This window comes from Nannobrachium achirus, assembly GCF_963921795.1.
Source record: "Nannobrachium achirus genome assembly, chromosome: 14".
Taxonomy (NCBI): Eukaryota; Metazoa; Chordata; class Actinopteri; order Myctophiformes; family Myctophidae; genus Nannobrachium; species Nannobrachium achirus.
The window spans coordinates 36,937,907-36,963,245 of record NC_137821.1 but is presented as its reverse complement, the minus strand read 5'-3'; the positions used below and the strand labels follow the sequence as shown (position 1 = coordinate 36,963,245).

The 25,339-nt window shown below is 42.5% G+C and overlaps 1 protein-coding gene across 1 annotated transcript; it reads right to left on the bottom strand.

The window, feature by feature from the left end:
* Nucleotides 1–6,051: 6,051 nt before the first annotated feature.
* LOC308298008 (L-amino-acid oxidase-like) lies at nt 6,052–23,632 on the bottom strand (the record flags this gene model as incomplete). Its single annotated transcript, XM_080741572.1, has 9 exons — nt 6,052–6,328; nt 6,676–6,843; nt 7,101–7,466; nt 7,827–7,963; nt 8,947–9,015; nt 10,017–10,218; nt 10,452–10,564; nt 10,829–11,049; nt 23,365–23,632. 9 exons carry the CDS (start codon nt 23,630–23,632, stop codon nt 6,052–6,054), a joined length of 1,821 nt encoding a protein of 606 aa, XP_080597698.1.
* Nucleotides 23,633–25,339: the final 1,707 nt, after the last annotated feature.

Here is a 25,339-nt window from a genome sequence, read left to right as displayed (position 1 = left end):
GGTTTTACTGAGGTTAGGGTTAGGTCTAGGCATAGTTTTACTGAGGTTAGGGTTAGGTTTGGGCATAGTAGAATTCACCAGGTTAGCATTCACCAGTGTGGGACTAATGCAGTCAAATGCTCTACCACTGAGACATGGGCTTCTTCCACATCCAGGTGAACAAAAACAAGCACTCCTTTCCCAATCTAACTGGTTCTAACTGGAACATATATACTCCCTGTGATGTGGCCCCCTTAGTGGTTGTGGACCTAAGCGACCGCTTATGTTGCTCATGCCAAGAACCGACCCTGTGTGGTCGCATAAATCTCCCGGCACTTTGGATTCGAACTGATGCTGATAATGTCATGCCACAAGCAGAATAGTCTTGAATTACAGATGTATTAATGCCCAAGTTAAAGTTATACCATGTAACTTTTTTTATAAAACAAATCTTAAAATTGTCCTAACTCTTAAATCGCTAAAGTTTTAGAACACCCACTCCGTTATTTTCAGCTTCTGAAGCCTTCTCTTCATATATTTTCTTCTAGCAGTGACAGGGGCGGGATTTCCCGGCAAAATGACGTCATCATACACTACCGGCCAATCACAGCGAGGGTTATACACTGCCGGCCAATCACAGCGCATCTTGAAGTGGGGTCGCTAGCTATCACAATAGGGCGGCCATATTTGTAGGCGCCCGTGTGTCTCTATCTATACTCGGGTGAAACACTCCGTTTCTCCGGAATGCCTGAACGCACAGGAACCAGGGACCCCTCCAAAGATAGATCTCGGCGAGGTGGAGGCAGACGCGGGGGTGACGCGGGGGTGTGAGGCCCGGTCCGCGGCGAAAAACGGCCGAAAGACGCGGACGCTACTGACCACTAGTTGAGCAACTTACACAGTATAGCTTTAAGCTTACAACCAAAATATGTAAAATGCAAGCAGTAAATAGTAAATCCCAAAACTTCTCAGAGGCGCAGCGCAAAAATCAGGAAATCCAAAATGCGATACTTTTCTGGGGGTCCGCTCAATGCAGACGGGCCGCTGTTCCGACTAGCGTCGGCAGGTTAGTTACTCGTACAAATATCCAATACAATGACTCTTGTTTTGAAATGCCCACTTAGTCCGATAAAATTAAGGCAGAGGTTGGACATAATTGTATTATTTAGTTTTTCAACTGATTCTGTTAGGAAATTAGGTCTACTAGCCAGGATAAAAAAAATCTACCATGATCTGCTCACTGCAAATACCCACAGTGGCCAAATCAAGTTGGGCTCCCATCGACTTTCCCAGAAAAAAATATCTGCTTTAAGTAGGATGTGAGGGGTCTAACTAGGGGTTTGTCATGATGCTGAATCCATTGCAAGCATTTGTTTTGCACAAAAAAACATTCATTGGCCCCAGAAAACGCCAACAAAAGATGATTTTTTTGATGACTCATCACTTTTCATCACTAAACCTTCATTTTCTGGGGCCATTTTTACCCCAAGGAATGTTTTTTGTGCAAAACAAATGCTTGTAATGGATTCAGCATCATGACAAACCCCTAGTTAGACCCCTCACATCCTACTTAAAGCTGATTTTTGTTTCTGGGTATTTTCCTCCTGTATAGAAAGTCGATGGGAGCCCAACTTGATTTGGCCACTGTGGGTATTTGCAGTGAGCAGATCATGGTAGATTTTTTATCCTGGCTAGTAGACCTAATTTCCTAACAGAATCAGTTGAAAAACTAAATAATAACATTTTGTCCAACCTGAGTGTATTTTTTCCCTAGATTTACTAGACTAACTGGTACGACAGGAAGCTCTATAGGGCCCCTTAGTTAGTGCTGCTGACACAGGCTGAAGAGACGTTCTGACCTCTGAGTAAAAACAACACCTCGGGCATTATAGATAACGTTTCAACAAGACTTTGAGGCAAAAGTTAATATTTGCCTTGCGCTCTGAAAACAGGACAATGTGGAATATGGAACAAAAGTGCCCAACTGCTCTTGTTGTTGTCATCCTCCTTACTTTAGCAGGTGAGTTAAGAAATTAATATAAATAATGCAGGTTTGGATCATGACAAGTGACAAGCCAGTGGGCCAACATGAGTTGTCCAAAACCGTTTGTTTTGTATTTATCATTTTAAAAATGATTTAAACTAGTGAAAACAGCCGATCTACAAGCACACAACGCCTCACACCGCGAGGAGTTGTGTGCTTGTAGATCTGCTGTTTTCACTACTTATGTGCGACAGCCTTGTATGATGAAGCAGGGCTTTGCTTTGCGAAAAAATGTACAAATTTGGAACTTGGAGATACGAGGTTTCTGCCCGACAGTGACGACTTACTTTGTTGGCCGCCCAGCCCCCAAAATGGAAGAAGGCCGTCATTTTATTTTTATTTTTTTCCTAATGGCCGGCCTGGACCGGCCGGGAATGAACCGGCCGTTCGGGAGTTGTCCCACTTTTCCCAATGGCCAGCACGTCCCTGAGCACATTCATGACGTGGGTGACGTTGGGGAGGAAAATATTATGTTCACTTGTGAGCTGTGCAAGCCGAAAATAAACCAAATTAAGCATTAGAGGGGATGGGGGGGGGGGGGGGGGCTATGGTGCTTCAGCCCCCTGTGGCAGCGAGAGCATTTGTTTATACTCCCCCCACTTCTTGAGTAGCTACTGTATGTAACACCCAGGCTTTGTAACACCCAGGGCAGGACCTGGGCCTCCTGCGTAGAAGTCCAATATTTTAACCATTGACCCAAAGGGACATCCTTATATTATGGACTGAAAGAGATACTAGACTCTTGAGGCCATCAGACTGAGGCTGTGAATCACTCTGCTACATATATTTAAATAATGTATTCATCCCTTTGGAATAAAAGTGTTTGTTTGATTTTAGTAATCACATAATATGGTCACCTTGCGGTGCCATGGCATTGGTTCGAAATCTCATTGTTCCTACATCCCATTAGTCAGAATCTGGTGATGTTAACCTGGTGAAAAATACTATGCCTAAACCTAACCCTATAACCTCAGTAAAACTATGCCTAAACCTAACCCTAACCTCAGTAAAACTATGCCTAAACCTAACCCTAAAACCTAACCCTATCTAAATTCGGACTAATGAGATGTAGGACTAATGAGATACTATACTGTAGTGTACTGTATGCATGCGTCATGCAGCAGGAGTCTTCTTTCGTGTTCTGTAGGATGATAAATTATGGTCTTTTTCTTTACAAGTTGCAAAACTGTCTGCCGCTGTGCCGTTTGTAATAACGTTGCTGTAATATTAAATCATCAATTGTTTCACTTAAATGAGCATTTTTTTTTTTCAGGCTATTGTGGTCTTGTCTTTGTGCAGTAGTTTATTCTGCGTGTTATGTGTTGTGCTGCACTGTGTGCTAAAATAACTAGTAAGGGAGCAAAATTTTTTAAAGAGGGGTACCCCTGGAGAAAATGTATGTGCCCTAATATAAAATGCCATGACCCTCCCTCTGACTGGAAAAAATTATCAATGACCCTCCCCAATTGATAAAAGAAAAAAGACTAACCCTCCCCATGCGTGTCACAATATATTGTCCTACGATGTATCGTGATATTAAAATGTGACAATAAGTATATTTTTTAATATATAAATAAAATATGTATATATTTAAAAATATTTGTTTTATTATTTTAATAGTTTTGCTGGTGAAAGTTATAGGCGTTCTTACTGTATGGTGTATGACAAGGGGACTGCCCATAAGTCCGAAGGTTCATTAGTCCGCATATGTAAGATTACCATAATCACAGGAATCATTAATCATGTGTCAATCTCCCTTCATGTGTCAATCTCCCTTCAGCTTAAAGGATAGTGGTTGCAAAGGTATTAATTGATTGCCAGAGTACCGTGGTCAGAGTTGTGGTCAGTTTCTGATTAATATAAAGTATTTCTGGTAATTTGGCGCGGTCTCATAAAAATAAAAATAAATGGATACATAGTTCATGTATCCATTTGCTAACAAATAGAATACTCTCAGGATTTCTCAACTTTCAACCTCTTTGACGACAATGATTTAGATTTTTATATATATAATATAGGAGTGAATGCGAATACATTCTTTTAAGGTAGGCTACTGTAGTGTACGTGTTCATGTAGTAGTGAACAGGAATAGACATGCAGTAACGATCATGTGGATTTTAGGTCTCGTTGCATAGGTCTTTGCATCGTAGCTGTGGCAGCCCCACGTGGCCTCTTTCCTGAAGTGAGTTCTTTAGGAGGTCTTTTGAAATTCAGCCATCCTCCATACGGCACACATGACCCAGAAGGTGTCTCTGTTTAAGGACATGGATGGCCCTGGTGCATGGGCCAGGACAATCCTGTTGGGCACCTTGCCTTCCTAAGGTGCCGCTACACAGAGCTGGATATTTCTGAAGCTAGACATTTTTTTATGCTGTTGGGGCTTGCAGCCACACAAAGCTGGATATTTCGGCTGTGAAACTGGATATTTTTTAAACCGGATAAATAAGTGGAGAGATTGAAAAATATCCGATTCACTGGATCCGTGTAGACAGGGAACCCAGATATCTCTGAAGACTTTACTGTGTGTGTGCTTGTTAGACCTAGATATCTTAGTCGTGTGGACCTAGATATTTTTCTATGTGGATATCTGAAAAACCGGGATATATGAAATACCCAGCTCCGTGTAGCCTATGCCTAAGAGATGCAGAGCACATGGTCCGTACATTCCATGTGCCAAACTTGAGTGTGGGTGTTTTAAAACGTGTTCTTTTTGTGCATCCTACATCTGGCTTTGTCTGTTAGTACATGGGATGGGACAGCACCTACAGTAACTGGCTGGAGGGTGCCCAGCTCCAAAATCTCTCCCACCATCGGGAGTAACCCCTGGTGCCTACTGTCGTGGAATTCTGCAGGGCTCAATCATTAAAGGAGTAGTTCACCCCCAAAATGACTTTTTTTCTATTGATTACTCACGCCATGGAGACTAGAGTTCAATAATATTTTTAGTTTTTTGTCTCATTCCTTAGACAAAAATGTGATAACAATAAATGTACCCCCATTCGTTCCGGATGGGGACCCGTTTCGAAACGGTTCCCCATCCGTTATCAATGGGGGTAAATTTACTCAAATCAAATTTTTGTCTTAGGAATGTGACAAAAAACTAAAAATATTATTGAACTCTACTCTCCATGGCATGAGTAATCAATAGAAAAAAAGTCATTTTGGGGGTGAACTACTCCTTTAATCGATTTAGGAGACCAGACAATATTCTAGGTGGTGATGGTTATGTTTAATGTACAGTACATGATATCATGGGGAGAAGTACAATAACACTCATGTCGATGCTACGTCAGACAACATATTTATACTGTAGCTGCTATAAGGACGAGCTGAAGCATAACAAGATAAGGCTTTACCAAAACAATAGCTATCAGGCCTAATGGAGACATTTCTCACAAGCTATCAAATATCATAATGTTTCATAAGGCACAGAGATGAATATCATAAAGATGAACAACACAATGTATTGTAAACTAGAAAGAGGCAATTGGAAATTGCAAGTGTGGTTGCCATGACTATATTTTGCAGCAAGCTAACATGTGAAGCTCAACCAATACTTGAGCTAGCACCACTGCTCAAATGTTTTTCCTTCAATTTCCAATTGCATCTGATTTCCATCAATTTCCAATGGCATCTGATTCACAAAAAAGTTTATCTAGTGGTGAAAATAAAGTTTCCCCAGGACTGCAGTGTGTTGCCCTGACGATGATTGTGAATCAATGGCATCTGATTCACAATAAAGTGTATCTAGTGAAAAAAGTGTCCCCAGGACTACAGTGTGTTGCCCTGTCGGGCAACCACACTAATAAGGTCACACATAATCTGGCCTGGACAGTGTCTTTGAGGGACGTGTCGTTGCCCAGGCAACAGGTCCCCCCTCCCCTTGTCACCAGCAAAGTCAGAGGGAAAGGCGAAGCCAGATGACAACGCAGAAGCTGCCGGAATGGGTTGAGTACAACTTCAGACGGCCCATGGGCCTTCAACTCCATGGGTAAGTTCTTAGGAGTACACATCTCTGAAACCCTACACTAAAGCTCCACCCGAACTGGCCTTTCAGCCGACCCGGTGTGCAGCAGAGCAGCTTGATGGTTGATGTTCTTGGTGGCCCTGATGGCTGACTTCATGGAGGTGTCGATCCAGGCGTGAGGCAGAGCGGTGTGTTCTCCTGCAAAGTGCACCCTGCCCTCGCTGGCAAACAGCTCCTTGGCATAGTCCAAGTGCTGGTAGGGGGTGAAGAGAGCGAAGGCACCCAGGCTGTAAGGGTCCAGGGTCCACTTTTTCACCACCACCCCGGTACAGAGGGACCTGGCAGCATAGTAGAATATTAGAATGATATCGCACTCTGGTTATTCATTTTTATGACCTCATATTCATGGTAAACCTGCTGGTCAGACTGAATTAAACATGCATTTCCTATTGTGAAATTGATTGATATGCTTGATATATTGATTATGTTTGTAATATATGATATCACAATTGAACAGTTTAAAAAAACAAAATGGTCTTGCTATTTTGGGCCTTTTTTATGTAAGAAAAAGCACATAGCAATGAGTCACAATGCACTTTGAGATCAGCTATTTGTTGCTCCTGAACATAGTAGAGTAGAACAGAACAGCATGAAAGGAGTTGAGTGAAATAGAAATAGTACATACCTGAGATGCTCCCCATGGATCTTCACTAAGTCGTTGAGAACCAGGTCTTTCAGTGCTTCGTCGCTCGCTCCCAGGAAGAGAGTCGAGTCGTCAGACCAGGTGTAAGATGCCAGGAGGACGCCAATGGACTCATTAGTGGGGAAGCTGTGACTGGGGTAGTAGATGTACCTGGAGTAGGGATGATAATAGGGATGATATTGATGTTGAATATTGCATGGCAAAAAAATGTAAACGTAGTAAAGATGAAAACACTGATTGATTCTGCAGCCTTCGATTACGATGATTGAAAACCTTTTCAGGTTCACATTCAAACATAATCAAAATAATATTCAGGATTATTTTGCAGATAACGATACTGATAGTATATATTGCATATACCGGTAAATATTGTCCGATACAGATATAATTAATGGTGCATCCCTAACCTGGAGGGGCCGTCCGTGATGCTCTTCCCTCCCCGGATGCCATCGTCCTCCCAGAACTTCCTGCTGAAGATGAGGACGATCTTGGTGGAACTGTCGTAATGCACAGAACGCAGGGCATCCATCTTGGAGGCAGAGAGAGGAGGCTGGAAGTCCATGAACAGGGCCGCTTTCGCTGTGGTCGTTACCAGGACAAAGTCGGCAGACACGTTGGTCAAAGACGACCGTCCGCTTTCCTGATATGACACGTTGACGCCAGTAGCTGATTGGCTGATGCGTTTGACCTTGGCATTAAGGAGGAGTGTGGCATCGAGGACTGTGAGAAAGGCCTGGGGGAGGAGCTCCGCTCCGCCAGTCACTTCAAAGTACCTTTAAAAACCAAATTCAATTCAATACCAGTTCAGTAACAAGATCACCATTTGATAGCCCCCACGAAACTCTAAAAAGTGATGACTCATCACTAAAACATAGTTTTGTCGGCCCGTTTTTAGCCCAAGGAATGTTTTTTGTGCAAAATAAATGCTTGCATTGGATTCAGAATCATTAAAATACCCTAATTTGACCCCTCAGATGCTACTTAAAGTTTTCAAAATCCCCCGAAAAATCCCCCCGAAGACTATTGTCTTACATAGTAGGGTATGCAACATATTATGAGGTTTACACCATAAAATGGTGGTGTACACCATTTTTACCCCACTTTTGACTCTCCCACTCACAGACAGTTCTTACTTAACGTTGTCGTTGACATCTGTTTGATCGTAGATCATTTCAGTCAGGGCTGAGTACATGAGGCTGTTCTCGTTCAGCAGGTCTCCGATCATCCTCACTGCTTCATCACTCAGTCCACCTTCCTCTCTCAGGTACCCCTGACGGGGAAACGCAGACAATCAAATATTCAACTTGTGGAGGAAATATGTTATGCTTCTGTCCAGAGTATAAATCTCAGTGCATCTTATCTCGGAATCAAATCAGTGTGTGGATTCCTCCTTCTCAATAAATTCTTGTTAATTACTTTTAAAAGGATCCCTGGCTAATAAGACCAATTGTATATTATTATATTATAATAATTGCCCTCTATAACTAAAATGTCAAATTAAAAACAACTTATTAATATTTAATGTATTCTAGAAATAATTCATCTTTCACTCAATAGGGACAATGCCTGTCACAAATTGATGATGTCATTTGTCTCTATTTCTTTGTCTGCTATTTATGTTTTTTTTCCAAGGAGTGGCTTTGTGTGTCCCATGTCCATATATGGTCATTTCAGTCCAGAATGAACAGGTTTTATCAAAAACAAAATGTCTGTCAACTCATGTCCATATATGGTCATTTCAGTCCAGAATGAACAGGTCTTATCTGTCCCGTACGTCCAGAATATGTGTGTAGTGTCCGTCCCGGTCTGATGATTGGATACTTTGAGGATTGGTCAAGCTTCACATGACAATTCGGCCCTCCAGATAAAATCATTCATTCATTCATTCATTCATTCATTCAGAATATAAAGAATGTACAGATCACAGAATTCATAACTCTAGAACACATAGAATAACAGTTCACCGCTTCACTTCGAACCGAGGTTTGTTTTTTTTTCAAATCATTCAAGTGTGAGAACTACTGATTTAGAAGGCATTGGTAGAATCTTAGCTCCTGCCTGTCAGAGCATCGGCTCTGATGAAGGTTAACAAAGCAATAAATGTAGATTTTGCAGGGAGGTATGTTGGAGTTTCACTCAAAGTTTTAAATCAAATACAATTCCATAACGATCATGGCCAGTTTATTAACCAACGTTAATAAATTAATAATTATTAAATTAGTAGAAACGGTAGAAACATTCAAATGTCTTTACCAGGACAGAATAGCGGTCGTATTTCTTCAGTGCTTCTTCGCAGCCGTGTGTTTCCACTTCCCTTTTCACCTGTAGAAAAAATAAATTATTTTCAATTGAATTGATCCGTCCGTCCTTGAAATAATGTTTTAGTTATTCAATAAATCAAACATGACAATTTTGTTTGTTGTTCATTTTACCACAACAAATATTATGCTTCTATTTGTATGGTAAAATACTTCTATTTTTAATGTTAACATTCTGGGTTACACCCAAGCTGCTGGGTTTTACATTTTGCAATGTTGGCAGTGGCACCACTGCAGGGGCGCTGGAACTCCTAAATCCCAAGGGGAGCTGAGCTTGGAGGAGTTCATGCTTGCACGCCGAAAATTCACGTTTTTTATCCGGTTTTGGGTTATTTTTATTACCGTTTTGGGTGCTTATTCCCCGCACAACGGTGTAACAAGGAGCTGTATAGTTACTAGTTATTTTAGCACACAGTGCATCACACAGCACGCACGCACGCACGCACGCACGCACGCACGCTCTCCCTTTTTCTCCAACTTCCACCCACCTCTCTTCTCTCCCCCTCCTCCCCCTCCTCATCCTCCATACCAGGGACGTGCTGGCCATTGGGAAAAGCGGGACAACTCCCGAACGGCCGGCCATTAGGAAAAAAAAATCAAATAAAATGTCGGCCTTGGTTCCATTTTGGGGGCTGCTGGGCGGCCAACAAAGTAAATCGTCACTGTCGGGCAGAAACCTTGTATCTCCAAGTTTCAAATGTGTAAATTTTTTCGCAAAGCAAAGCCCTGCTTCATCATACAAGGCCGTTGCACAAAAGTAGTGAAAACAGCCGCCGATCTACAAGCACACAAAATGATACAAAACAAACGGTTTTGGACATACAAGGTTCCACCCAACAACGACGAAATATAACTCATGTAATTGGCCCACTGGCTTGTCACTTTGTCACAAATCTTTGAGTAGCAGCAGCGCTATAGAGAGAGATCTCTATAGCGCGCAATGAGGGCCTTTCCAACTCTTTTTCCCGGGCTGAATCAGGGGCCCAGCACGTCCCTGCTCCATACCTTCTCCAAAGCTTGCTGTAGCAGTTCATCAGCAGACTTCCCTCTCTCCTCTCTGTTCACGTTGTATTTCAGGACATCAGGATTGGCTTTCACCGCTCGCGTTCTCTTCCTAATCCCGTTGACCAGGTAAAACGTGTTCTCATCGTCCATGATGAATGTGTCCAGCTTGAGTCCCAGTTTTTTTATATACAAGAGAACAATTCTGGGTGTTTAAAAAAACAAGAAAAGGGATATGGTGAGATGAGTCAAAAACGGCTCAGACTAAGATCACGTTGGCAACTGACACATTAGCAAGTGTTATACTGTAGTAGTCAGGTCTTTCCATTATTACAGATGCCATGTACTGGACAGAGTTGATTGCTTATAAGTATGCTACTTAGACAGATGTTTCGTTTAATTGCGACCGTTGGGTTCTATTCTTCATGCTGTACTCACTCGTGGAAGCTGGGGATCCTCATGGCACCCAGTTCTGTGTACCAGCCTTCCTCTTCATTCCTATACGTTTGCACTCTTCCTCCAACCCGGTCACTGGCCTCCACTATGGTTACCTTCAGTGTCCAATTTGTACAAATACAGTAGTACAGTAGTAAAAAAAAAAACAAATAGCTGATCTATTAAGCTTGGATCTGCTATTTTCTGTTTTTATATTTATTTAACATTTTCAATTTAATTGACCAATATAATCGTTTCCTTTTTTAAGTCCAACATTATGTCTTTGACAAAATGATGTCTTTGCTTAGCCTTATGGCATATTTTACCGAATGTTAATTAATATGTGAACAACTGCAAGCATAATATTTTAAATACATCACCTTGTGCCCAGCATCCTCCAGTAGGCTAGCAGCTGTCAGTCCGGCCATTCCAGCCCCAACAATGACAACATGTCGAGGTATGGTGGTGCAAGGGAGACCCTCCTCTGCTGTCTTCAGCAGCTGGCTGTAGTCTCTGTCTTGGAGGCAGTCTGGCAGCTGCTCTTTTAGATTGGAGACTGCATTGCACTGGTTGGATGTGAACACTAGCACAGCCAGAGGAACTGATGTACACAGAACGATGCACATTACAGCATGATGAATTGAACACATAGGACCACAATGGAAACAAGCCGCCATCAAGCATTTTTTGTGCTGTACTTTTACTGTAGCATTGCTTGTGTAAACATCAAAACCATTGGTTAATATCATTTTGCTAATTTGTTTTTTTTTTACATTTTGTTCAATTGTAATTTATCCTTGTCAAAACATGGACAAGCAATTAAACAATACTTTACGTTATGATGACAAAATTGTAAATATAATATGGATAACTTTAGATTGTTATTATTATTATTAATGTCTATAAAGTAAAATGTCATTCCTGTCCTATACTACTATCCATGGAAACTACAGTACAACCAGTTCCACCATGCTCCATCCATCCGACAGCTGGGCTGTCTTTCAATGCTGTATGAGATACGTAAAGTGGTTCCTGTGTAAATAAGCCGTAAGGCTTTCTAGGATCTCCTTTTAGTTGACCTTGTATCAGTGATTTGTGCTGTCATGAAACTGTACTTTAGTTCTATTGCAAACTGCTAATAAGCTCTTCAGTCAATCAATTCATTTTGAGATACCGCACATTGAATTGCTTACCTGTTATCATCACACAAGGAGACAGGACTGGACAGACAGACAGACAGACAGACAGATCAAATAGACCTGCAAAACAGAACACTCACATAAACTCCACAGTGTCACACATGGAGCCATCATTCCCATAGAATGGATCCTGTCTTCTTTTCTTCCCTGCTGTCACAAGAAACATAAATTGTGTGTGTGTGTGTGTGTGTGTGTGTGTGTGTGTGTGTGTGTGTGTGTGTGTGTGTGTGTGTGTGTGTGTGTGTGTGTGTGTGTGTGTGTGTGTGTGTGCGTGCGTGCGTGCGTGCGTGCGTGCGTGTGCATATTAATACACAGTACATAGTTATAGACACAAGCATAATATCAAGCATGGAAAGGTTTCTTACTCTTTGTGTTGAGGATGAGGATCTTAGACATATGTCATGGCAGTAGAATGTCCTTTATAAACCTTCTGTGGACAGTTCACATGATCATCAGCCACACGGGGTGGGAAATATAAATTCCCGTCAAAAGGAGATGTGATGTCACATATCAATATCAAACTGTGCTGGAAATTCATTCAAGTCACATTCTGGGGTCAATTGCCTTGTGATCAACTCAAAGCAGAAACAAAGGGCTTTCCTTGCTTAGGCAACAAAACTGCATACAGTTCATTCATGCCAGCCACAATGTGTTGTAGCCTACTGTAGGGGAAGTATGAGAATAATCATAATGAAACTAAATACACAGTGGGAAACTACTGGGATATTTTATCTCTAAGTAGCCTCACGTCCTTATTCTGGCTCTTGTCATAACGGGCAAACATGTGGTGTAAAATATCATAGCACCTGCCGATGGGACAGGCGTTTTGTTTTTGCTTGACAGGAAGTAATTAAGGATTGGATTTTTAGGGAGTTTTGATGTCAAAATGCACAAATGATTTGGAGTTCAACGTTGGTGAGAAAAGTTGGGGGTTCAACAGTGGTAGATAGATGTGCAATGTGATTGTTGAAAAAAGAAATTGATGTTTTTTTTTAGGAAGAGTTTATTCTACAAGCAGATCATCCTGCTGAGACACGTGTAAGCAGAACTTTGTTGTAGGATGTAGAATGAATTTCCTAAAAAAAAAAAAAAGAAAACTCTCACTCCTTTTGATCTGGACAGCACACTCTAATTGGATTGATTGATTGATTGAAGACTTTATTAGAAGTTTGCATAGAAAAAGGTACAGTTTCATGACGGTACAGTTCACTGGTACAAGGTCTACTAAAAGGAGATCCATGAAAAGACTAAGCTTATTTCCACAGGAAACCATTAAAGTATCTCATATAACATTGAATGACAGACGAATAGAACACAGTACTATGCAGTAGATATGTAAATAAAATAAAATGAAAGAACAAAAAAAGAAAAACAGTAAGTCTGAACAAACAGAAAGTATATACAAAGAAGGGGCAGGTAGGGGAGACACACATAGCATGCAAAGTCAGATCGTAAGTACACACTAACGGGAACATGCATGTACATATTTAAACAATACGGTGAAATGTACATAGGGCGACACCTTTTTCAGTTTCTGATTAAATCTGCATTTTGTCAATATAATGTGAGATACGCCTTCCTTGACAACGTCTCTAAATATTAAAACTAGCATTAGCAGGACACTCATTAGGATGGCACAGTGGTGCAGTGGTTAGCACTTTGCCTCACAGCTAGAAGGTCCTGGGTTTGATTCCCGTCATCAGCACCCACACCCTAGGTGGGGTTGGCGATAGGGCCTTTCAGTGGTGAGTTTGCATGTTCTCCCTGTGTCTCCTTGGGCATAGGCCCTCACACAAAAACATGCAGTAGTCCAGGTTTCTATACTACATCCCCCTAGCCAGCCGGGTGCTCCCCAATGTCCCCTGGCACGGCAGGGGGAGAGTGGAAACCAGGACTACAGGTTAGGTAGTCACCGGGTGAGGAAAAATGGGTTGCAAAAAACGTGGGATAAAAAAACATTAAAGAAAAAAAAAGAATTGCACATAAAATAAAATAAACTACGCTACACTCTATTTGTTCGTTATTTTGTATTTTATTGAGATTGAGCTGTTCTTCCATGGTATAGTAAACTATACACGTTTGTTATGACATATTTTGATGTGCTTAACCAAAACCATATAGCCTACCAGGCTATATGGTAACAGCATATACCAGCCTAGACTACATTAAAATATCTTCACCAAAAAATAGCCTACAAGCTCACAAAGGCGTAAAAGTAATACAAATCATTCACTGTCACTGATCCTTACATAATGTTGTGCAACTACGGTGAGGAACGCTGCAGAAAACTAACATTTTGTTAAGTCAATGTTGGCTAATGAACTTTTATCAATATAATGAGCTCTTTCATTTAATTATAATATTGCTGGGAGGCAGGGCCTTGACGTTTATTACAAAGTTCAGTGCATTCAGTTCATGGAGTTTATGAACGTTAAAGCAATTAAGGAGCAGAAGGGGGGGGGGGGGGCATGTGTCATACTTGCACACACATTTATATTATGTCCAATTACTCTAAATGCAGGCAGCCAAGTCAGTCCCATAAACATGGAAGGTAATTGCAACAATCAATTTGAACGATAATGGCTAAAAAGTTTAAATGTTGAAACTTTTATTTAATGGAATATATTAATTGCGACCGTCAAGTCCACCGGCTGTCTGTCAGTCCCTCCGTCCCTCCATCATCTGTCCGTCACATCAGTTTGGCACTGTTTAAAAACAGGACATAATTAATCCATGGTGGTATGGGTACAGTTGCAAAGGGCCGGGTCAATGGGTGGAGACAGGTTTACAATAAAACCCAGCGGGATCTACCGGGTTTACATAACACTACATCTTATCCTTACCAGCTCAGTGGCCTTGCGATTAGAGCAATTAAGGGTCTTCAACGGGGGGTCCGGGACCCCTAGGGGGTCCTCAGAGTTACTACAGGGGGTCCTCCAAATCTTTGTGTGATAGAAACTTTTTTTCTCCATTTTTATAAGCATGCACTTGAACCCTATTGAGTCCATATTCTGAGAACTTTAGCCAAAAATAGCAGATCTACAAGCTCATAAGATCGGCTATTTTCGGCAAAGAGGTTTGGTGTAGAGGGGAAAAAGAGCAGACTGTAAGTACAGAGTGAAAGGTCAAGTTCATTAAGTATTGACAGTTCAAGTGGTAAAATATCTGAAAACACAAATTGACATGAATCCAAAATACACTGATGATTGTGCTGTCAAACAATGAAACTATATGGAATCTATGAAAAGGTTATGGGTCCCTGCTTCATCTCTCTCTCAACTAAGGAGTATGAGTCACACCAAAGATTATAAAATGGTACCCAATGCCTTCCTGCTGATTTCCGCGTGACCTACGGTCGCTTCTCGCCCTTAGGCGGGCAGAGTATGTTAATTAGCTATGCCAGGGTTGGATGCTATGATGATCCATTCAAGCCACCCGTACTAAAACGCATACAAACCCAAGATAGTGAAACGTTGACATATTAGGTTTAAGTTATTGTCTTATGATAAAAGTGATGGATAATATCACAATGAGAATTATTTTTAGCTTTTCCTTTGTTGGAGATTAGAATACAAACTTAAGACCCCCTGATGCCTTAAGTTAGAGGTATAGGGATGCATTGTTTTGTATGAATAGTTGGAAGTTATATTGAGTCTACTTGAAATGTATGGAAGTATTGAGTTCTAAACGAAAGGACCATCTTTGGTAATTGGCTTAATATGAAGCAAAGATTGTTTTTGGCACACATTTGCACTTGGGAAAGCCATCCCTAGAACAGTGGTTCTCAACCTTTTCAGGCCGCGACCCCCAAAATAATCATATTTTAACTGGGGACCCACACACCCTGAAGAACACTAAGAGTTGAAGCGTTACATTTTGTATTCTGTGAAAATAGCAGATCTACATGCTTGCGAGGCGTTGTGAGCATGCAGATCTGCTACTTTCACAATTTCTGCCTCTAATATTTCACAATTTGGCCAATGTTGAATTTGTCATTTTAGAGGTATTAAAAAGTCCTTAAATTGTCACTTTAGAAATGTGCAGATACCCTCTATACACTTAAACTTTATGTTAGTTTGTTTACTGTTGAGTGAGAAAACAATGTTGCACATTAAGTTAATCATCTGGGGACCCGCCAAAATAATTTGGGTCCCGACCCACAGGTTGAGAACCACTGCCCTAGAAGACATACTTACTTTTTCTATATTATAGGCTACACATATAAATTGATAAGGAAATTCAAAAGGTAAGAATGGAGGTGAGATAGTGATCTGTTATCTCTTAACATTATGTTAATACCGGTTGATGCAGCTACGGCTCCTATCAGCACAGAAAGGGATCCCAAAGATGCAGATGAGGACAGCTGCACAGAAGCAGGTCATTTTGGCAGTGGCTGCAGAGCGGGCGGACAGCGTCCTCTGGTGGAAGACTTGATAGCCCAGGTTGCCAAAAGTCTTTAGAAAAAAAAAATGTAGAAATCTCATTAAATACTTACTCTGAATCTTGCATCACATAACACAAGTAACACTCCCTAAGGTCGAGTAGCGACCGTCAGAGCTTTTAATGCGGCACATTTAAGTCATTGGGAGTACTTGCTATTTTTCCTATTTTGACTTACCTTTTCAAGTCTTGCGGAATATTTTTTTGTGGCGTACGATTAGCCCGCCGATCGATCACGCAAGCAGACACAGTCTTTGAACGATCATTTGGACAAACGGTTCCAAAGTTACAGGAGGTTGAGAGAAGTTGTTATTGAGCCTGTGGGTGCCGCCATGTTGCCTCCTACAGTGGCAACGCGATCCGCCTCTCACTCGCACAGTGGTAACGTGATCCGCCTCTCGCTAGCACAGCGGTAAACAGCTCGCTGAGCAGTTGTTGCTTAGCGTGACAGACAGACACAGGCTCGGCGTTCTCATACTAAATGCTCCCTGATGGTCGCAATCACCATCAACTTTGCTCTCCAAAATTAAATTCCACATTCAAATAAACATAAGTCTTAATGTTTAATGAATGTGATACACATTCTTCATACATGTGACGGAGAGAGTCGCAGCCCCAGCCTTGAAGCGTCAAAAGTCTAGTATCTCCCCCAGACCAAGAAGATGTTTCTTTGGTCTAGTGGTTAAGATGTTGGACTTTCGCGCGGGAGACCCGGGTACGAACCCGGGTGGGGAGGTTCGGATCACCTCCGTTACATACATACCGTACACACACAACAATTTTACCAGCAATAAGAAATCATCAAATTTCATCTCCATGCTGTTTCTTCATCCAGGCTGCAAATCCAAGGGGCCTGGAACGTAGCATTGAAAGCAGTCTTGGTGATGTCAACCGATGTGGAGTTCATCATGACGAAGGGAACACACAGCCACTACATAAAACACAAGGATTGACATAGAGATATTATCATATTATGATCCAAGTTTTTTTTAAACATTATTCACCATACAATCCCTGCTGAGTGATGCATTTCATGGTCAAGCACTATTCTGGCATGCCCACTGCCCACACATCTATGGCAACCATACATCCAATTAATTTCCTTAAGTCAAGGTCACTATTCCTGATTAATCACAGCAAATTAGCAGCAATGTCCTGGCCACAGTGGTTATAGGTTAAATCGGATGAGGATGCAGACAGCATAGGGCAAACCTAGAATCACTTTCATGCTTGCGCCTATGAAGTAGATCAAAGTGGATCAAAAACGACATATTCTTAATATTAGGTCCATATTCGTAAGGTTAGGTAAGCATGAACAAGCACATCTTTATGTAAGTGTGACTGGACAAACAGCTTAGGGTCATTCTCACCCTTTGAGCCTATTGTGGCTCTTTTCAAGGTTTGGGTCAAGATAAGCCCTGTAATAATTGACAGAACGGTTCATATAAGTAACACTGCTCCGCTGTCTCTGTCTGTCCAATAAACTGATGGATGCCTGCATCTCTCGTCTCTTCTCTCCAGCACAAGGCTAAGAACTATGCACAGCAACTTCGTACTTAATAATTCAGTCTAATATTCGTGTCAGAACTCTCCGATGCCAAAACCCGGGACCACAATACACTACACCTACAAAAGAAACCCAGGCCAGAACACATGTACACACATGTATACTGTACATTTAATATGCATAGTGCATACTGCATACCTGCCAAGTGCCAACCTCAGACCGTCACAAAAAAATTGTGTGTGTGTGTGTGTGTGTGTGTGTGTGTGTGTGTGTGTGTGTGTGTGTGTGTGTGCGTGCGTGCGTGCGTGCGTGCGTGCGTGCGTGCGTGAGTCAATATCAGCCTTTGGTGGAACGTATTATAGCCTTGGGATATTATATAGCTGTCAACATATTGTCATTGTGTTTGCAGGGGAGTCTGGGCCACGTTCACAAACTCATGCTCCATGGCCTGCAAGCCCAAACGACCAATTAAGCTGCAAGTGCTGTATTTTGCGGTTATTTCCTCCATTGTTCACAGCTGAGAAGCATTCGAGACACGGCCATGAAAACCAACCAATCAGAACACCGCAGCACACCACCACACCGCTAAACCCCATCTTCTGAGTAGGGTCAGTCAGTGCGTGCACTCAACACACCAGTGCGCCGCGCACTGGATTTCCGAACAACAACGCACCAAGTGCACCGAATAAACAAACGACAACATGGCATACCAGTGCGTTGAGTGCGCATTTCCAAACGCACCCCTTGTCTGGGGCAGGGCCCAGAATTTGGTGTGACACCCCTGCCTCTCTTCTTACCTTTTTCAGTCACAGAGCGTCAGTGTGGGCGGAGTCGACTGTTTTCTCGGAAGCTGTATAATGACTTTGGGGTTTGGGCCCCAACATGCAGACACCCGGAATCAGGGAAAGAAAACACACTGAGAATCACTAGAATATGAATCATTTAATAAAAGTGTTCAAGGTTCAAGGTTCAGTTTTATTTGTCTCCCAGGGGAGAAATTTGTCTTGGAGACAGAGTCACAGCTGCATACATATAAACACTTAACAGAACAAACAAAAACAAAAAAGGAACTGAAAAAAAAAAGACAACCAGAGAAATACACATACAACCCATAGAGCCTGTCCTCAATTAGTTATGTGTCTATCATTTAGCATTTTGATTGACAGAGGAACAAACGAGTGCTTATATCTATTATAGTAGCATGTTGGGGTCCTAAATCTCCTGCCCGATGGCATTAGATCGTACTCAGGTTTCAGAACATGCAAGGGGTCGGACAAAATGTTCCGAGCTTGTCTTACTACTGCTTGCTCAAAGATGGCTTGAGGGGTGATCGGGGGGGTGGCCATACCCATGATCTTCCCTGCCATATTTGCCAGCCTAGCTGTTGTGATTTTGTTCGAAAGTCCTACAATCTATTTCTCTATTGACCCATAAAGACCTAAACCTGACTGCGCCAGATGGTGGCAGTAGTGCGTACCGCCCTACTTTACCATCTGAGATCTCTCGGGGAGAGTTGATAACACTCGTAAAGTCCCGGGCCGGACGAATCAGCGGCAGCTACGGGCGGGCTCTGAGTGGCTCTGAGCCAATAGAGTCTGATTGCAGACCACGTGGAAACCCAGGAGGCGGATTCTGGGTGTAACGTCATGCAGAGAGGCCAATATGAGTGGTTGGAGTTGGCACTCCCAGACTGTGATAGAGAGACTGCCCCATCCAATCACCTGCTAAAGAATTTGAAAAAATGGCCCGCCCCTTAGATCGGGTCTGCCCGAGCGATCCCAGATGATGGTAAGCAGAGCGGTATGCAGCCAGGCATACACACTGCTGCCATCATCTGGCACAGTCAGGTTATAAAGACCTGAGGCTGATGCTAAAAACGAAATATTATAAATCCTAACAGTTCAGTTCAGGAAAAAAAAAGAAACATGTTGAACTATCACTGATGCTCAAACCTTTTCATGTCACGGACCTTTAAACATATTTTGTTCCAGTGACCCCCAGAAACAAAGCGTGTGTGTGTGTGTGTGTGTGTGTGTGCGTGCGTGCGTGCGTGTGCGCGCGCATAGAGGCCTACAGTACCTGCTCGTGTTAACATTGTTGCTGTGCCTCTCCTGTAACTAACCAATGCTATTCCACCAGTAAAGCACGTCTACTCTTTCAATAACCCACAAACACAACGTAATACATCCTGGTGTCAGAACTGGCTTGGAAGAAGATGTTAAAGCTGGGGTGCCCAAAAAGTAGATCGTGATCTACCAGTAGATCACCAAGGGTGTGCAGGTAGACCACATGACATGCCTCTAAAAATATATACCTGTAATTAAATTATAAAAAGTATATGTCAATATGACATCAAGAAGAAGGGCCTGTTAGCTCCCTTCATGGCTTCTAAAGTAGGCAAAGCTCCAATGCAATGCTTGGTTCAAGAGTCAGTAGCATTACAAAGAACCCCAAAACCTACCACTTCCATACAGAATGGGATGAAGACATTTCCCCCAGTATTTCCCATTTATTTCCCCCTTAAAGTGTGTTTGTCAAAAATCCCTCAGGCCCTCAGCTTAAACATTTTGGATGGGTAGATCATGTTGAGCAAGTCATTTTAAAAGTAGATCTCACGTCAAAAAAGTGTGAGCACCCCTGAATGTAGATAAACCGGTTGGAAAAGACGACAGGAAAATACATTGCCTTTGATATCAAGGCAATGTATACTCCCAGTAGGGCAAGGAAGAACCTCGATGATGAAGCTCTAACAGAGCCCTGTACTTTATTATTATTGATTAAAAAATGTTTTTAGATAATATGTTTGGGGCTTTTTCTGCATTTATGTGTAGTAGGAAATGAACACTTGAACCTCTCCTTGGTCATGCCGCAACTCATAGTACTGTAGGCCTTGACCATTTGTGCCAGAGAAAACCGCTTAGCATTTTCTTCAAACACACTTTCTCCTACAACTCCTCATATAGATTCATTACGTGATCAAAAACCTGTGTTGCGAGCTTCATCTGCGAGCTGCCCCCCCCCCCCCCCCTCTCTCCACCGCTCAAAAATAGAAGCAAAGATAAAATCTATGTAAAGCTGAACAAGTTGAAGTTTGAACGAAATATTTGTAGCTCAAAAACAAAAGACTGATTTTAGTTGCCAAAAAATACTGCAGTACTCGCTAAAGTGAGCCCACAATATACATAAATAGCACCGCTCCTTCACATTAGGTGTGTAGTCGTTGTCACACGACAACTCTCCTAACGTGACACACATATGACAGCAAGCCTAACTCATCATCCACTTTTTTATTTATTTTTGTCAGTGCAACCACACTCTAGTTTATTACTTGCGCCAGCAGAGTGTGCAAGTACAGCGTTCGGTGATTTTGTATCCGCTGTGTCACTCTGTGCCAATCATGGACCAGCATTCTTGGCGAGGTCACCATCAACAGCCAATTAGGGACCAGCATTCTTGGTGACATCACCATCAACAAGAAGTGCGACCTGATATAAACTAAGACACCTGAGGGTGACATGCGACCTCAGGGTGACATGCGACCTCGCCCTAATTCTTGACCATCTGGCCAACCACAGCGTTTCTCTGATGATTCTAGTTGTTGTCATTCTGGGGGGAGTTTGTTCATGTTTTTGTGAGGGTATCAACCCTAGGAGACACGGGGAGAACATGCAAACTCCACACAGAAAGGCCCTATCGCCCAAACCCTAGGTGGGGTTGGCGATAGGGCCTTTCTGTGTGGAGTTTGCCTAAACATGGAGATGTGGTACAGAATGACTCATATATGGGCATAAAAAGTATGTCATGTGACATCACTTCCTGTACAGACAGTCAGACAGACAGCCATTGACTCCGGCCTAACAATGGCTACTGTCTATGACGGTAGTCCCATATGACATAATGGACTGGACTATCTCCATATATAGTGTTCTCCACATCTCCATGTTTAGACCAAACAGGTTTTCTCCATTTCTCCATGTATAGGTCCAAATGCCCAACGTTGAGCTTGACAACGAAACGTCTTAACAGAGCCGCCCCCATATTTACTTTAGAAAATATGTTAAATTCTAAGAACGTTTCGAGTACCGGTTTGATACAAGAGCGAATCCCTATCGCCAACTCCACCTAGGGTGTGGGCGATAGGGCCTTTCTGTGTGGAGTTTGCCTAAACATGGAGATGTGGTACAGAATGACTCATATATGGGCATAAAAAGTATGTCATGTAACATCACTTCCTGTACAGACAGTCAGACAGACAGCCATTGACTCCGGCCTAACAATGGCTATACTGTCTATGACGGTAGTCCCATATGACATGTTCTCCACATCTCCATGTTTAGGCCAAACAGGTTTTCTCCATTTCTCCATGTATAGTTCTAAATACCCAACTTTGAGCTTGACAACGAAACGTTCTTAACACAGCAGCCCCCATATTTACTTTAGAAAATATGTTAAATTCTAAGAACGTTTCGAGTACCGGTTTGATACAAGAGCGAATAAGCGCTACACTTCTGGAATCCTGTGCGTCGACTTAAAGTCGGATCCAGGCCTAATAACTTTATCTGGCCGCCCCGTTGCCACCTCCTTGTTACATTTTCTTTTCTGAGACTGCCGACTGCACATTGTACCTCATCCACCCTTTCTTCTCTCTCCTTTTGGTATCTTTATCCTCCTCCTCCTTTTTTTCTTTTTTATTCTTCTCTTTTTATGTCTTTCTTAGTCTTGTGTATCCTTCTCTTTTTTTTTTGTCTTTCTTAGTCTTGTGTAGCCGCCCCATACAGGAAGATGTCACAACTCGCTGACATCACACTGACATCACTTCCTGTACAGAAGGAAGGTTACAGAAGGAAGGTCACAGAAGGAAGGTCACTCAAGCGACAAGGTTTTTCAGGGTAAATACGACCTTCGGTCACAATAACAAGGCGCGCTCTGCTGACTCAAAAGTAGGCCACACATGGCCATGAGTGCACAAGAAACAAGTTGGCACTTCGACAGAGTGCAGTTTAGTTGTATTCTTTATTCATGGCTGCCAGTTCCCACCTAAGGTCGTGTGGGAGTTCAGATTGGTTCAGACCGTACTGAATAACTGCCAGCTTACTTAATGTCTTCAGACTAGGACTCAAGTCTAAGATAAACAGGTCAAGGTCATCTGTTTGGTCTTCTCCGAAGAGGATGACACAATCTCCCATCATGCAACAGCAAGCCTGAGTCATCCCTAACGGGCCGTTCCCCTTGGGCTTCACCTCCTTCAAGGAGCAGGTCTCTGGATTGAATTTCCACAGATCATGGAAGATATCCTTATAGTTATCGTTCTGACCACCAAATATGTACAGCTCTCCATTGTAGGCAAAAGCTGAATGAAGATAGCGTCCCCATGGACGACGCTGTGCAGAAGATGTGTTCAGCCAGCAGTTTGTCTCTGTGTCAAACACTCTGATGGTTTTGTGGTAGCGGTAGTTTTCCCCATGGCCCCCAAATACAAACATCTTTGTCCCGATGATGGTGGCAGAGTGATCTGTTGAAGCAGGTGGAGGTGTTCCTCTGGCGTTAATCAAGGACCAGACCATTGTGGTGGTGTCCAACTTGTAGATGTCATTAGTGTCTCCAGTAAGCTTGACGTGTCCTCCATAGATAATCATGTCCTTCCCCAAGACGCAGGCTGAGTGGCCGTACCTCCCCTCTGGAACAGAACCAGACATCCTGGGCTTGAACCATGTGTGGGTGTTGACATCAAACGCATAAAGCACATTGCAGTGACTTGTATCAGTCCAACCTCCCCAGATGTAGATGGTATCTTTTACCAGCACAGCAGTGTAGCGCATCCACCCGCCGGGAAAAAAATCAAGGTGATCTTCCCCTCTCTTCCTCTTCTTTGTCACTTGGGGCAACGTCCTCCATCTCAGAGACACAGAGTTGAAGATGTACACATCCATGTGATCCTTTCGAGATTCAGTGTAATCTCCAAATAAGTACACCTCGTGCCCCACGGTCACTGCAGCTCTACCAGCTGGTGCTTCTCTCACTTTCACCGTCCAGTGCATCGTTGGACGGACCAGAAACTCACTGAATAACAACTGATCTGTATCCAAAGGAGTCTGAAGAGATGTTTGGGTTCTGTCGTCGTGCCGCTTCAAGCTCGCTGCTCCCAAGTCGTCCAGGTCTGTGACCCCGCTAGACCTTCTTATACTGTGTCACTACCACTGATATCACTACGATGTCATGTCAGCCATAACCATATATAGACTCTCCACAGCAGCGACGCCCCCCAAATATTGCATGCGTCGTCGCCGTCGTCTAACCTACAGTAGTGCGGCGTTAGCAAAAAAAGGACAATGTGTCACAGCACAACGCATTTTTGAGCTTGTAGATCTGCTATTTTCAGAACACAACACAAGCGCAACCAAAGATAATGGGCCCGATTCATCAAGCACTTTATGACCAAAATACGACCTTACAGTTTACAGTTTAGGCATTTAGCAGACGCTTTTAATCCAAAGCGATTTACAATAAGCAGATAAAACATCACAATAATAAACAAGATAATATGTCAGTACATCAAAAGCAATATAACAAATGCAAATGAATATATATCTAGAAAAAACAATACAATCCCTAAAGAATAAATCGCACCCGTGCGAAGTGAGCGGTGCAAAAATATTTAGGGAGTATGATATATTGTGGACTTCGATTTTCTTTAAATAATCATAATCATATGGTTAATGGTGTGTGTGTGTGTGTGTGTGTGTGTGTGTGTGTGTGTGTGTGTGTGTGTGTGCGTGCGTGCGTGCGTGCGTGCGTGCGTGCGTGCGTGTGTGTGTGTGGCCATGATCAATCAATAGCTAGCTGTTCTAACCATAAATTAGCCAAATTCAACACTAGCTAACTATTCACAATCACCAAGTCAGCATTTATCAGCATCATATATAGTACATTTATCAGCATCATATATAGTACATAAAATAAGATCCAGTCAAAAGTGTCAGGACCGAGATCAGGACAGGGACAGACACCCGTGGTCCACAATTAATCAGGCACTCTATGTGGGGGTGTCCTGTTTACCCATAGTAGATCTGTCTACCCATAGTGGATCTGTCTGTGGGGGTAGTTACTGGGAGAGGAAACCAAAGGACAAGGTGACCATGGTGGAGCCTTGGAGCAGAGGGGAAGCGTGTGGATACTTATCTTTTGCAAAATATGTAGAGCTACAGATTTGACCTTATTAGTGTCAGAACTGGCTTGGAAGAAGATGTTAAAGCTGGGGTGCACAAAAAGTAGACCGTGATCTACCAGTAGATTACCAAGGGTGTGCAGGTAGACCACATGACATGCCTCTAAAAATATATAATTAAAATATAAAAAGTATATGTCAATATGACATCAAGAATAATAATAATAATAATAATAAAACTTTATTTGTATAGCACCTTTCATGACATATTAAAATGATTACAATAAAGCAGAGAAATAAAAACAACACATTGAAGAACAATTTCAGAACAGTGCGGACGTCAATTAGCAGCACAGGGATTTAAACATTCAGCTAAAAGCAAGAGTAAAGAAATAGGTCTTGAGCTGTGCTTTAAAGCTATCCACAGAGGCTGCCTGTCTTAGGTGTAGTGGGAGTTTATTCCAAGCTGTCGGTCCGTAGAAGGGCCGGTTAGCTCCCTTCATGGCTTCTAAAGTAGGCAAACCTCCAATGCAATGCTTGGTTCAAGAGTCAGTAGCATTACAAAGAACCCCAAAACCTA